Consider the following 15,253-nt stretch of genomic DNA (forward strand, 5'->3'; position numbering starts at 1 on the left):
AAAAAAAAAAAAAAAAAAAAAAAAAGGAAATAACTGAGTAGTAACACTATAAACTGAGATATTCTTCAAGCCCTAACTCTATAAACTAATATATGACTGTATAAAGGATGAGTAGTAACACTATAAACTGAGATATTCTTCAAGCCCTAATTGTGCCAGGGTTCTGCTTAGCTCTCCTTCCTCAGTGCCTACATGGGGGGTTATCCACATTCCGCTTAAATGTCTTTTAGTCTACAGGTTCTTTACTCCTTTCTCTACTGTTTTTTTCCCCTGTCGTCTATCTGTTGAAAGGAACAAGTCTTTTTTCATGTAGTTTCCCAGTCTCAGTATCATTTATCATGCTTCCTTGTCTCCTTTCTTTTCTACATGTAATGATCAGATTTGCATTTGATTTTTTGACAAGAAACTTCATAGGTGGTATTGGGTACTTCCATTAAGAGACATATAGTATCAGAGGTCTCTGTAGGTAAAAGAGTTTATTTATGAACAATTCTGTCTTAAAAAGTTAAAGTTCATTAAGTTTGTCCAGATTTGCACACAGTTAACAAGTAAAAGGTACCAAAACTTGTTTATCTATGTTGAGAAATATATACTAACAAATGACAGGCAAATGTCATCACAGGAGGATATTTTATACATTTCTTGAATCTTTAGCTTACCTCACCTCGAAAGCCATAGGTGGAAATACTGGCTAAATCCTCAAAGGACTGCAGTTTACTTGTAGTGAACCTCTCACATACAATATCCAGATCTTCTTTCTATTAGATACCAAAAAGATGAGTAAATAATTATGTTACTCATTTTTCCAAATCTTTTTGATTCAATTTTCTTGATTTAATCCAGGAAGAAAATCCCCTTAGAAGAGCTTTTTTTCTTTTTTTGAGACAGAGTCTTGCTCCGTCACCCAGGTTGGAGTGCAATGGCACAATCTCAGCTCACTGCAACCTCCATCTCCCAGGTTCAAGCGATTCTCATGTCTCAGCCTCCCGAGTAGCTGGGATTACAGGTGCGCACCACCATGTTTGGCTACTTTTTTCTTGTATCTTTAGTAGAGATGCTGTTTCACCATGCTGGTCATTCTGGTCTCGAACTCCTGAACTCAAATGATCCTCCTGCCTTGGTCCCCCACAGTGCTGGGATTACAGGCATGAGACACTGCACCTGGCCTTAATTTCTTGTATTTTTAGCAGAGATGACCATATTGCCCAGACTGGTCTCGAACTTATGAGCCCAAGCGATTCGCTCACCTCAGCCTCCCAAAGTGCTAGGACTACAGGTGTAAGCCACCACACCCAGCCTGAGAAGAGCTTTAAAATTAGCAGTAATTTCCTCATTTGGAACCCAGAATGCCACACGGTCCTGGCATTCCTCCTTTCTTACTAGGGGGCTCCTTCTCAGTCACTGCTGTTTCTGACTCATGTCGCCACTTCCTGACATCAGAGTCACCCAAGACTCCGTCCTTGGACCTCTTCTCTATCTACACATACTCTCTTGATTATCTCATTCAGTCTCAGGGCTTTTGTTTAATTGACAAGCTTCTTTATTAAAAATCTCCAGGGCTGGGTGGGCATAGTGGCTCACGCCTATAATCCCAGTGCTTTGGGAGGCTGAGACAGGAGGATTGCTTGAGGTCAGGAGTTCAAGACTGGCCTCGGCAACAGAGCAAGCACCCACTTCTACAAAAATAGGAAAAAAAAAATAGCCAGGCGTGGTGTGCGCCTATAGTTACTACTTTAGCTGGCTGAGATGAGAGAACTGCTTGAGCCCAGGAGTTCAAGGTTACAGTGAGCTATGCTCACACTATTGCATTCCAGTGTGAGTGACAGAGTGAGACCCTGCCTCTAAAAAAAGGGGGGGGGAAACCTAATCTTCTAAATTGCAGTAAAATATATGTAACAGAAAATTTCCCATCTTAACCATTTTTTAAGTATACAGTTCCATGGCACTAACTATCGTCACACTATTGTGTAACTATCATCATGGTCCAGCTCCAGAATTTTTTCATCTTCCCCAAAGGAAACCCTGTACCCATTAAACAATAATTTCCATTCTCTCCTCTCCTCCTGGCCCTAGGCAACCACCCCTCTACTATCTACAAATATGACTACCCTAGGAAACTCATAAGAGGAATCATACAGTATTTGTCCTTTTGTGACTGACTTATTTAACTTAACATGATGTCTTCAAGGTGCATTCATGTTGTAACATGTGTCAACATTTCATTTCTAGTTAAGGCTGAAATTATTCCATTTTGTTTATCCATTCCTCTATTGATGGACACTTAGGTTGCTTTCACCTTTTGGCTACTGTAAATAATGCTGCAATGAATATAAGTGTACAAATATTTGTCTGAGTCCCTTCTTTTGGGTATATACCCAGAAGTGGAATTATTGGATTATATGATAATTATGTTTAATTTTTTGAGGAATCACCACAGCCTGCACTATTTTACATTCCCACTAGCAATACACAGAATCCCAATCTCTACATCCTTGCAAACACTTGTTTTTGTTTTTGATTAGAGCCATCCTAATAGGTGTGAAGTGGTATCTCACTGTGGTTTTTATTTATTTCCCTAATGACTGATGTTGAGCATCTTTTCAGGTGAGTCTCATGATTTAATACCATTAAAATGCAGACAACTACCAAATATTTATACCTAAATCTCTACCCTGCATTCCAAACTCACAAACATCCAACTAACAGGCATCTTAAATTGAACATGCCCCAAAATGAACTTCTGATCTCTCCAAAAATCTGCTTCTTCCAGTGTCTTTCCCGTCTTAGTAAGTGGTAACTCTTTCTTCCACTTACCAGGCCAAAACCTTGAAATCATTCCTGATTCCTCTTTTTCTCATACCCTATATCAGCAAATTCTGAGAGCTTTGTCTCCATAATCAACCCAGAATCTCACTGCTTCTTTCATCTCTACTGCGACCAAGCGGTCTGCAGGACAGACTCCTTCAGCCCTGTCCTGCTATTTTCCACGTTGAAACACAAAGGATAAAAAAAAAACAAACAAAAAAAACTCACCACAACCATGTAACCTCTGCTTAAAACCCTCTAATAGTATCCCACCACATTCAGAAAAAAACCTAAAGATTTTACCTTGGCCCACAAGGACTTACATGTTTTTGCTCAGACCTCATCTCCGATTACTGTTTCCTTTTCAGCTTCTAGACAAACTGGCTTCCTTGACAGTCCTTCGACATGTCAGGCATGCTTCCATTTAATAGACTTTGCTTACATTGTTCTGTATGCCAAGAATACCTTGAAACAGCCAGTCGACTTGCTACTTGACCTCCACCAGTCTCTCAAATATCACATCCACATTGAAGCCTTCCTGAACCACTCAATTTAATTCCATCCTTCCCAGCTTGCACACTGTTATCTTCCTCCCTGCTTTAGTTTTCTCCATAGCACTTAATGTCACACTATTTATGTCTCCCACCACTACAATGTAAGCACCAGAAGTGAAATGATTTTAATCTGCTTTATTCACTGCCACATCCCCTGAACAGTGCCCAGCCAAAAATAGGTTCTCAACAAATATTTATTGTTGGTGTTGCACTTTTCAATGAAAAAAATCCCATCTGCAAAAGCCTAGTTTCCAGAACAGTGAAAGGTCCTGCCTCTTCCATGAAGCACAAACATACTGCTACTCTGAGGTTTTACTTACCCTGATCCCAGTGCCATTATCTTGGATCTGAATCAACTTCAGGCCTCCCTCTTTAACAACCACTTGAATACTTGTGGATTTTGCATCTAAACTGGCAAATCAAACAGAAAATAATTTATCAGTCTGCAACTACTCTAATGTACATATTTTAATGAGCCAAGCAATTATAAAAAAAAAACTCCAAATAAATACAACAGTGCCCCATTAATGTGTTTCTTCTTGTCTTACAGGCTCATACACTATGAGTTCACTTACTGTGTGAGAGAGAAGAAGAGGGAGTAGAGCGACTATCATTTCTAATAGATGTTCAGCACTATTTCTGTTCCTCTAGGAAAGACAGCAAGTGAAGTTAAAAATAGATTTATTTTGGCACATACCTCTTCTCAACTAATTTTACTTTTACCTCAACTTTATTCATCCTCAGGTTCTTAGGTGACTCTAATAAAATGTCAGTAAAAAAATTAAAATTCTGAATGTTTTTCTCTACTATTCCCTTTTATATTATGATGGAGGGAAAAAAACCAGTAATGCAGAAAGTTAATACAACTTTAAGAAATCAATAAATTTCTTGGCCCGGCAGTGTGGCTCATGCCTATAATCCCAGCACTTTGGAAGGCCAAGTCGGGCAGATCACATGAGGTCAGGAGCTTGAGACCACCCTAACCAACATGGAGAAATCCCATCTCTGGTAAAAACACAAAATTAGCCAGGCGTGGTGTCGCATTCCTGTAATCCCAGCTACTCAAGAGGCTGAGACAGGAGAATTGCTTGACCCTGGAGGTGGAGGTTGTGGTGAGCCGAGATCGAGACATTGCACTTCAGCCTGGGCAACGAGCGTGAAACTCAGTTTAAAAAAAAAAAGAAATCAATAAATATTTTGTGCTTTCAAAAGAGTAGCCTACAAACACAGACTGCCTGCTAGAGAAAACAAATTTTCTAGCAGGGGCTGCATGAGAGTTATCTATTCCCCACACAGACAAGTCTTTATTCAGAAAAAAGACATTAGGCTGGGCATGGCGGCTCCTGCCTATAATCCCAACATTTTGGGAGGCTGAGGTGGGTGAATCACCCGAGGTCAGGAGTTCGAGACCAGCCTGGTCAACATGGCGAAACCCCATCTCTACTGAAACTACAAAATTAGCCAAGCATGGTGCCGCAAACCTGTACTCCCAACTACCTGGGAGGCTAGGCAGGAAGACAGCTTGAACCCGAGAGGTGGAGGTTATACTGAGCCAAGATCATGCTACTGCACTTCAGACTGGGCAACAGAGTAAGTCACCATCTCAAAAAAAAAGAGAGAGATCCAAGATGGCTGTTTACTAGCAGCTCAGGATTGTAGCTCCCAGTGAAAGCGCAGAGAACGAGAGGACGCCACACTTTCAGACGAATTTTTGTCGCTCACGGACCAGGAGATTCCCAGTGGAGGAGACCCATGGGTCACCAGCGTGACTCTTGTGGCCGGGGCAGCGGTTTTGCCGCCCCGGCACAGCGGTTCTTGGTGCAGAGTAAACGGGACTGGGTCCCCTTTTGGTCGACGTTTGGAGCTCTGGGAAGGCAGAGTCGTCTATTCAGCTGATTGAAAAAGGGACTCAAGAAGGAAGCCAGTTCGGAGATTCCCAGGCAGAAAAGCACCACGAATCTTAACACCGCTGTTTTGGCCGGGCAGTGGGTTGCTCGGATTCCGGCGCTGGGAATCAACAAGTTGGACATCCACTCAGAGACCTAATTTGAAAGTCGGTAATTACAAAGACGATAGGTGCATAAATTTACAATCATGGGAAGAAATCAGTGTAAAAAGGCTGAGAATACCCAAAATCAGAATGCCTCTCCCGCTACAGGCGATCACAGTTCCTCATCAACAAGGGAACAAGGCTTAATGAAGAACGAATGCGTTCCATTAATAGATGTAGGCTTCAGAAGGTGGATAATAAGAAACTTCTGTGAGTTAAAAGAACATGTTCTAGCCCAATGTAAAGAAACTGAGAACCTTGAAAAAAGGTTTGACGAAATCCTAACGAGAATAGACAATCTAGAGAGGAACATAAGTGAATTAATGGAACTGAAGAATACAATACGAGAACTCCGCGAGGTATGCACAGGTTTTAACAGTTGAATTGATCAAGCAGAAGAAAGGGTATCAGAGGTCGAATATCAACTTAATGAAATGAAATGAGAAGACAAGATTAGAGAAGAAAGAGTAAAAAGGAATGAGCAAAGTCTCCAAGAAATATGGGACTATGTGAAAAGGCCTAATTTGCGTTTGATAGGTGTACCTGAATGTCATGAAGAGAATGAATCCAAGCTGGAAAACATTCTTCAGGATGTTATTCAGGAAAACTTTCCTAACCTAGTAAGGCAGGAAAATACTCAACTTCAGGTAATACAGAGAACACCACAAAGATATTCCTCAAGTAGAGCAACCCCAAGACACATAATCGTTAGATTCACCAGGGTTGAAATAAAGGAGAAAGTCTAAAGGCAGCTAGAGAGAAAGGTCAGGTTACCCATAAAGGGAAGCCTATCAGACTCACAGCAGATCTCTCATCTGAAATCCTGCAAACTAGAAGAGAGTGTGGGTCAATATTCAATATCCTCAAAGAAAAGAATTTTCAACCCAGAATCTCATATCCAGCCAAATTAAGCTTCATAATGAAGGAAAAATAAAATTTTTCACGAACAAGCAAGCTCTCAGAGATTTCATCACCACCAGGCCTGCTTTACAAGAGCTTCTGAAGGAAGCACTATACACAGAAAGAAACAAGCAGTATCAGTCATCCCGAAAACTTACCAAAGGGTAAAGAGTATCTCCATGATGAAGAATCTATATTAACAAATGGGCAAAATAGCCAGCTAGCATTAAACGACAATATTAAATTCACAAATATCAATATTAATCCTAAATTTAAATGGATTAAATGCCCCAATCAGAGAACAGGCAGGCAAATTGAATGAAAAGTCAAAACACATGGTTCGCTGTATCCAGATCCATCTCATAAGCAAGGACGCAGAGACTCAAAACAAAGGGTTGGTGGAAGACTTGCCAATCAAATGGAGAGCAAAAAAAAAAGAAAAAACAGGAGTTGTAACTTTCATCTCTGACAAAATAGACTTTAATAGTAACAAAGACTAAAAGAAACAAAGGACATTACATAATGGTAAAAGGATCAGTGCAACAACAGGAGTCAATGATCATAAATATATATGCACCCAATATAGGAACACCCAGATACATAAGACAAGCTCTTAATGACTTATAAAGAGACTTGGACTCCCGCACAATAATAGCGGGAGACTGACACCACATTGTTAATATTCGATGGATCAACAAGATAGAAAATTAACAGGGACATCTATGATTTGAACTCAGATCTGGAATAAGTAAACTCAGTGAATATTTACAGAATTCTTCACCCCAGGTCCACAGAACTTACATTTTTCTCAGTATCATATTACACCTATTTTGAAAGTGACCACATAATTGGAAATAAATCACTCTTCAGTATTTGCATAGCATTTCACAGACTTTAATGAAATATTGGTTGGCTGTTTGTTATTTTCTTCCCTTATTCCTTCCTGTCTCCGCTGCTAAGTACAATTATCGGCATAAAAGAGGTTTTTAATATCTATTTTTATATTGCATTCCAGCCTGGGCAACAGAGCAAGACTCCTGTTCTCTCTCCCCCTTTCTCTTTCTTTCAAAAAAAAAAAGAAAAAAAAGAAAAGAAAAATAAAGAAGACAGTAAATTACTTAAACATTAAAGACCTTTCCCATGAGCCCCTGTAGTAAAGTTGTATTTAGTCATCTCAACTTATGTACTAAAAAGGGCATAACTGGACTCCATATAAAAATCTCCACTTAAGGAATTAATTACAAGCCAACAAGCTAGTATGTTTAGTTTTGTTTTACAGTATTCTGGCACAGTACAATAAAAGGCCCAGTTGTTCTGTCATAGCATTCTAACATAGTAGAAACAAAAGCCGCTCTGCCACTGCTTCTACTACTACTATTACAAGTGAAAAGGAGAAAACATCCCCAGGTTCCTTGCTCCTTCTTTCATCTACCTTCCAATTCTCTTCCTTTCCTTCAGTGGTCCTCTCTACCCACTGATCTTTCAGTCCCATTGCCCTGAATAGTTTATACTTTCACAATAAATCCCTGTAGAAACCTACCACTCTTTACTGAAGCATTTTTTTTTTCTATTAATGTACGGACTTCACTAACAACTGATTTTTAACAAAAAGGATCTGACATAACGTTTGGGTATATTTTGGGAATGGATTTTTGGAGGTTTACAGTCCACACTCACTTTTCCTTCCCTATGTTTCAAATGTCTTCCCTCCACATTTTTTTGTGACAGTTCTAAGCTTCAGAATCCACAGATGACCCATAAAACCTGGTACCTTCGAAGTGCGCCCTCCCAAGTATAGGACAGGAAAACAATAAGTGGGGTCACTAATTTAACAATAGTGTAACAAGGTAATCAGAAATCAAGCCCAAAGTGCATCAGCCTGTCCTAACACTCAACTTTTTGTTCTGAATGAAACTCAAAATGAATTGTGTCTTTGGATATGTACAGATGATTTCTGGAATTAGCAAGAAAACAGTAACCTCTGAAAAACAGATTTTTTTCCCCATTCTAAGCTTTTTTACATCTTTTAACTTTGTATCTTCTGCACAATTTTAAATTAAGTGACTTCCTTAGTTAACAGTACCATTAAGACGACAGTAAGTATACCCCTCCACTCGCACCCGAATCACCCTTACAAGGTCTCGCGAGAGCGGTAAAGAAACACACGGTTGGCAGAAAAGGAGAAGGCCTGACTGGCACGCGCCAGGGAACCCCTGGGCCTCTGCCGTTTTGGGCATGCGCTGTACACACCTCTGCCCAGGGCAAGGGTGTGTCCGCGCCATTAAGAGGAGCGGCCCGTTAAGTCATAGCCCTTAAGTGAGCCCGAGTCGACTCCCTCCGTACCAGTTCTCAATCATCTCTTTGATAGCATTAGCCGGCCGCTGGATAACTTCCCCCGCCGCGATGCGGTTCACCACCGTCTCGTCCAGCCGCCGAATAACCCCAGCCACGAACGACATTTTGGCGCCAGAGAAGCCCAGGAAACGTCTAGATGCTCACCGGAAGTGCCTTCAGCCAATCACCTCAGTGCCTCGTACCTACGTTCTTCCTTCAGCTGTAGCTTACGCCATCCAGCCCCACCCTTCAGAGGCAGCTATTGATTGGACAACTTGAATGCCAGTCAAATTTCTCAACTCTGTGGGTTGCTGAGTCTCTTCGTCCCTCCCTCAAGCGGCTGCTGCCCGCTGCCTAGAAGGATATGCGCTTGCGCTGTAGAAATCAGTGTCTGATCTTCCTATTGGTTCGTTCTCAGGAGCTCGGGGAATACGAAATATCCAGCCAATAGGAACAGAGATGCCAGAGCCGGGCCTGTGTGCCTCCGCTGAGGTGATCTGGCGCAGAGCGGAGGAGGTGCTTGGCGCTTCTCAGGCTCCTCCTCTCTCCTTGCGGCCTTTCTAACGTTTTGGCCCTGCTCTTGTGGCCTCCCGCAGAATGTGGATGACGCCCAAAAGAAGCAAGATGGAAGTCGACGAGGCTCTAGTTTTCCGGCCGGAGTGGACCCAGCGTTACTTGGTTGTGGAGCCGCCGGAGGGCAACGGGGCCCTGTGCCTAGTCTGCCGCCGCCTCATCGTAGCTACCCGCGAGCGCGACGTCAGGCGCCACTACGAGGCTGAGCACGAATACTACGAGCGGTATGTGGCGGACGGCGAGCGCGCGGCCCTGGTGGAGCGTCTGCGTCAGGGCGAATTGCCCGTGGCCTCGCTCACTCCTGAAGAGAGAGCTGCTCGTGCAGGCCTCGGGCTCTGCCGCCTCTTGGCCTTGAAGGGTCGCGGTTGGGGTGAGGGGGACTTTGTACACCAGTGCATGGAGGTGTTGCTGCGAGAGGTACTGCCCGAGCACGTAAGCGTCCTGCAAGGCATTGACTTATCTCCAGAGAGCGCAAGGCAGAGGATCCTGAGCATTGACAGGAATCTACGCAGTCAGCTTGTTAACCGAGCCAGGGACTTCAAGGCCTATTCTCTTGCCTTGGACGACCAGGCTTTTGTGGCCTATGAGAACTACCTCCTGGTCTTTATCCGCGGTGTGGGCGCCGGGCTGGAGGTGCAAGAAGATCTTCTGACCATCATCAACCTGACTCATCATTTCAGTGTTGGTGCACTCATGTCGGCAATCCTAGAGGCCCTGCAGACAGCAGGGCTTAGCTTGCAGAGAATGGTTGGACTCACCACGACCCATACTTTGAGGATGATTGGTGAGAACTCAGGACTCGTCTCATACATGAGAGAAAAGGCTGTCAGCCCCAACTGTTGGAATGTGATTCATTATTCGGGATTTCTCCACTTGGAACTCTTGAGCTCCTATGATGTAGATGTGAATCAGATCATAAATACCATATCCGAATGGATAGTTTTGATTAAGACCAGAGGTGTTAGGCGACCTGAATTTCAGACTTTGCTAACTGAATCTGAATCAGAGCATGGCGAAAGGGTTAATGGACGATGTCTGAACAACTGGCTTAGAAGAGGGAAAACTTTAAAACTAATATTCTCTCTAAGAAAAGAGATGGAAGCGTTCTTGGTTTCAGTAGGGGCAACAACAGTCCACTTCTCAGACAAACAGTGGCTTTGTGACTTTGGCTTCTTGGTAGATATTATGGAACACCTTCGAGTACTCAGTGAAGAATTGCGAGTTAGTAAGGTCTTTGCTGCTGCCGCCTTTGACCATATTTGTACTTTCGAAGTTAAGCTGAATTTATTTCAAAGACATATTGAGGAAAAAAATCTAACAGACTTTCCTGCCCTCAAAGAAGTTGTTGATGAGCTAAAACAGCAAAATAAGGAAGATCAAAAAATATTTGATCCTGATAGGTATCAAATGGTGATCTGTCGTCTACAAAAAGAATTTGAGAGACATTTTAAGGACCTCAGGTTCATTAAAAAGGACTTAGAACTGTTTTCAAATCCATTTAACTTTAAACCTGAATATGCACCTATTTCAGTGAGGGTGGAGCTAACAAAACTTCAGGCAAACACTAATCTTTGGAATGAATACAGAATCAAAGACTTGGGGCAGTTTTATGCTGGATTGTCTGCTGAATCTTACCCAATTATCAAAGGGGTTGCCTGTAAGGTGGCATCCTTGTTTGATAGTAACCAAATCTGCGAAAAGGCTTTTTCATATTTGACTCGAAACCAACACACTTTGAGTCAGCCATTGACAGATGAGCATCTCCAAGCCCTGTTTCGGGTTGCCACAACTGAAATGGAGCCCAGCTGGGATGATCTTGTGAGAGAAAGAAATGAATCGAATCCATAAGGCTTTGTAGTACAAGATTGAGAAACTCAACAAGAATTTAATTCTAAAAGCAAAAATTGGTTTGAGTTTTCAAGTTTACTAATTTGGATTGTGAGAGGCACCACGTACCAGCCGTCCAAACTGATCACAATTCAAATTCTGACAGTTGCCTTTTTTTTTCATCTCAAATGGCAGCATGGGACTGAAACATGAAAATGCCACCTTTTTTAAAACTTAGTTTAATGACGAAGTCATTGTCTTTTATGATATAGTTAATTTTAAAGAGATTTAGTATTAATTATGTGAGTTGAATTTGCAGTCTGTTTTTTAGGTGTTCTGAAGATATATGCCAAAAATTTCAACTCTTGTTTTAATGGAGTGTTAAAATTCTGATTCATATAATCTTAAATTATCAACTCCTTAAACGTGCTTTTGAACCAATTTGCAGAAACTCACATAGCAAGTTCATAAATTTCCAAAAAGGAAGACCATGCATACAGTGGCTGTGTTTTGTCTAACCATCAAAATGTTTGAGATTTTTTTTTTAAACATTTCTGAGTCCGAAGGTAGTATTGACAGATTTCTTTCCTCTTCCCTCCCCATCACCCACCTCAGTGATAACTGACATAACTGATAGAGGAAGTAATTAGAATCATTTTTAAGTCGCTGACATAGGAGACTTCCTGCAGTTCGGAGATAAGACTAATTATTGGGGGTTTTCCTTGAATTTTTTTTTATAACTGGGGGCTATTTTATCAGCTTGCCTATTAAAGGACTATGGTAAGTATAGAATCTTAATGGTTGCCAGGTAGTAGTTTTTTTTTTTTTTTTTTTTAATACTGTAAACAGAAGTTTGGTCCTATCAAAAAGGATGAGGAAAAAAGATGCTTGCACTCCAGGATTAGGAGATGTGAGATATTTTAGCTTTTTTGTCTTATCTGCATGGGTGTTATTGCTTTATTTTTTAAAATCCTGCTTAAAAGAAACACTTTGTTTTAAAATGATACAGTATCAGATTTTGTTAGATACTAGAAATAGATTTATTCTAGAATTTGCAACTGTCTTACACATTCTATATTTAAGACAGCACACAAGTAGAAATATTTAAAAGCAGTCTTATTCACAGATTGCAGTAATTCTGTATTTCTAGTAAGATATCTGCTTTGTGCCAAAACAGTAATTTCCAAACTTCTGTTAACCATGAAAAGGCAATCTTAAGTTTACTATGTAAAACTAATTGTAAACAGGATCCAATTTATATTTATAGATCCTCTCAAGTATTAATGCAGTTTAAAAACTCTTGTTCCAAAGTCCTGTCTTAACTATTGAAACACCTTAATCTGTGGTTACTAATGCAGCAAATTCAAGGAACCAGGCTACAACTAAGAATTAGGATGGAATTGTTGTCCGGGCAATCAAAATAAATTCCATAAGGGCCTAAAAACGAAAGTTGTGCCAGTGGCTTTCAACCAGAGGTGGCAACCTGTCTTCCCAGAGGATGCTGAGAAATGTGTAGGGGCACTTTTTTGTTTGTTATATTTAGGAGCTTCTGTTGGCATTGAAGCCTAAAGACCTTCACCTGCTACAGTGCATGGGCCAGCCTGGCACAATGAAGAATTATCCCTCCCAAAATGTAGATTATTTTATTTCAAGGGACAGGGCAGATAACCGGTTGAAGCAAAATTAAAAGCGCAAGTTAGGCAAACTGACAGAATACTAGGTAGGAGAGACTAATTCTAACCTTCCAGATTTGGCTGGTAAAGTGCAATAAAGGCATTGATAAGATCTGTTAACTCACAATATTCCTTGTAAATCAGGAATTAATATTGAATCCAATTTAAGGGCTCTGCCTTGTTATACATATTTAAGACAAAAAGTTACATGTTGATAAGGTACTTATCAAGAATGGTCAAGTTGAGATTTTGGTTAATAGAGTAAGCTTACATATCTGGAAAAACAACAGTGGGAAACCGAAAAAACAGCCAAATCCACCAGTATTTTCCTAATAGCTTTGAATATTCATAGCAGAGCTTTATTACTTGAGAGAAAGATTGGAAGACCTGAAAGCCACTTCTGCTTTCTAACCCCAGTTCTTTAAATATTGAAATCTTGTATATTTTGTGAAGTTCCAGTATGTTTTGCTTAAGGTGTTAATAAAATTAGTTTGTATCATATAGTCATTGAGGGGGAGATACAAGCCAAGGATTTGAAATTGACCCTTAGCTATAGAGAATTTGCTATAAACTAGTCTTGTTTGAAAAAAAAAAAAAAGTGTATTTTACTGTTTTCTGTGTTAAGTAATTCTGTAACTGCATGGCAGTCTTTTTTTTTCTAATATATATATATATATATATATAAATATAGTTGTTACTGGTCCTGTTGTAACAGTGATATAGTTAAAATGAGTACCTTTTAAAAAAACTCTTATGTCCTTACCAGTTACTGCCCTATAGCTCATTCCTACTAGTTTTCTTGACAAATTTGTATTCCCAGTCTCCTGTATTGCCACTCAAATTGCTCTACTAAGCTCATTAAGTCCTTGTTAATAGTCTTACCCTCCTTGAAACACTTGATGACTTTAGCTTTGAGGAGATTCATCTCTGGGTATGCTTTCTTAGTCTTTGTAGGCATCTCTTTCCTTAAATATCTGTTTTTTCTATGTTTAAAAGAATTTGTTTCAGACTGCCTTATTCTATGTCATCTTGCTAGCTAATCTCATTTCTTTCCATGGCTTAATTACCACCTATATGCAAATAACTCTCAGATTCATTATCTCCTTTCTAGACCTTTCTTAATTCGTATATCTAATTGCTAACAAATTCTCTTTGCTGTCTCAGGCACTACATGTCATTGATCTTGCCTCCAATCCTGCTCTTCCTCTCATGTTCCCTCTTTGACTAAATGGCATTACCACTACCAGCCATTCATTTGTTTGTCCTTACCCAAGCCAAAAGCTGATTTGTGCATGACTTTTCCCAACTCTCCAATGCTACCATTTTAATTCAGGCCATCAACCTACCTAAATTATAGCAACAGCCTCCTTATTAGTCTCCCTGGTTTTTATTTTTATTCCTTTTCACACTACAACCAAATTGCTCCAGAAGACTTACTGATCATATCATCATTCTACTGCTTATACCATTGCTCTTAGTATACAATACAAATTTATCATCTTCATCTTTAAGGTCTCAGTCTGCCACTTCATCTAGGAAACCTTCATTGATGCCCTCTAGATTAGGTGCCCTTATTATGCATTCCCTATATACCCTGTTCTTTGCTAAACATACACTTGGCACACTTTATTGTTACTGCTTATTGATCACTGCTAGACTGTAAGCTTTGTAAGGGCAGGGACCATATAAGCCTTGTTCACTGTTATATTTCTAGTGCTTAGCACAATGCCTGGCATTTCAATAAATGTTTGGATAAACAAATATTTGTGTAGTGTTTTACAATTTTTGAAGCTCTTTCACAGTCTTATTTGACCTTCACAGTTATTCTGCCTTAGACTGTCCATTGGGTAACTTCTATCCGCATATAATTGAGAAATGAAGCTAAGTTCTTTGTAACTAGGGATCTCGTTGTATTCCCAGAATTTAGTGTAGTGCTTAGCATGTGACTCAAATATTTATGTGAATGTTAAACTGAAATTGCAGTTTTCCCTAGTAAACATAGTAAGTAGTAAACTCAGAATTCAAAACCAGATATATACACCTAAATCCATTATGATATTAAGTTTGTATATCCATGTATAGAATCTTTAAGTCTTTTTTTTCCCCAAAGGAACCTACATATGGAGGGAAAAGATTGGACAAATATTTAGTGAACTAAAATAATACTTAAGTGATTAAAATGTTACATTTAGTATTGGAAAAAGATAATGCCACCTAAGAGTTAATAATCATTTTTCCTTTTGTAGGCATCAACACTAGGAGAAAATGGCATGCTATTTACTTGCTACTTTGCTTTTCAGATGATTTTTGGCTCTTCTGGGATTTAAAAGTAAGTAAATTTAACAAAATAGAAGAATGACTCAGACTTTCTGGTCATTATCTATTCGGTTCACTTGTTTTTATACCTGCAGAATGTCCTTACCACCCAAAGGGAGATGACCCAAAAGTGACATCTAGTTAATGTATACTTTTAAAATTTGCTGTATTTCTTTGCCTTTTTGTTCCCATGCCTCTCTAACTTAAATTCTGGGTAACTG

The 15,253-nt window shown here is 40.0% G+C and overlaps 2 protein-coding genes across 13 annotated transcripts in view; one reads left to right on the forward strand and one right to left on the reverse strand.

Annotated features, from left to right (window-relative positions):
* MLH1 (mutL homolog 1) overlaps positions 1-8,984 on the reverse strand; it is a 55,202-nt gene extending 46,218 nt beyond the window's left edge. For 2 of the 12 annotated variants that reach the window (XM_037731333.1, XM_017508466.2), the window contains exons 1-3: positions 8,653-8,824; positions 3,680-3,765; positions 660-758 (exon numbers count right to left, since the gene is read on the reverse strand). Coding sequence is in view for 9 of the 12 variants with exons in the window: in XM_017508452.2 (XP_017363941.1) it covers positions 660-758; positions 3,680-3,770; positions 8,653-8,768 (306 nt within the window). In the remaining 3 variants the exon portion in view is untranslated. Of the gene's footprint in view, positions 1-659; positions 759-3,679; positions 3,771-8,559 lie in introns of all 12 variants that reach the window. The other 10 variants (XM_017508452.2, XM_037731332.1, XM_017508457.2 and 7 more) reach the window with 10 other exon arrangements.
* On the forward strand, positions 8,854-14,473 carry EPM2AIP1 (EPM2A interacting protein 1). The gene has a single exon (XM_017508486.2). It carries the CDS (start codon positions 9,241-9,243, stop codon positions 11,062-11,064), a length of 1,824 nt encoding a protein of 607 aa, XP_017363975.1. The 5' UTR covers positions 8,854-9,240; the 3' UTR covers positions 11,065-14,473.
* The last annotated feature ends 780 nt before the right edge of the window (positions 14,474-15,253 follow it).

The sequence above is a fragment of the Cebus imitator genome, unplaced genomic scaffold (assembly GCF_001604975.1).
Source record: "Cebus imitator isolate Cc_AM_T3 unplaced genomic scaffold, Cebus_imitator-1.0 Scaffold391, whole genome shotgun sequence".
In the NCBI taxonomy this organism is placed as follows: domain Eukaryota; kingdom Metazoa; phylum Chordata; class Mammalia; order Primates; family Cebidae; genus Cebus; species Cebus imitator.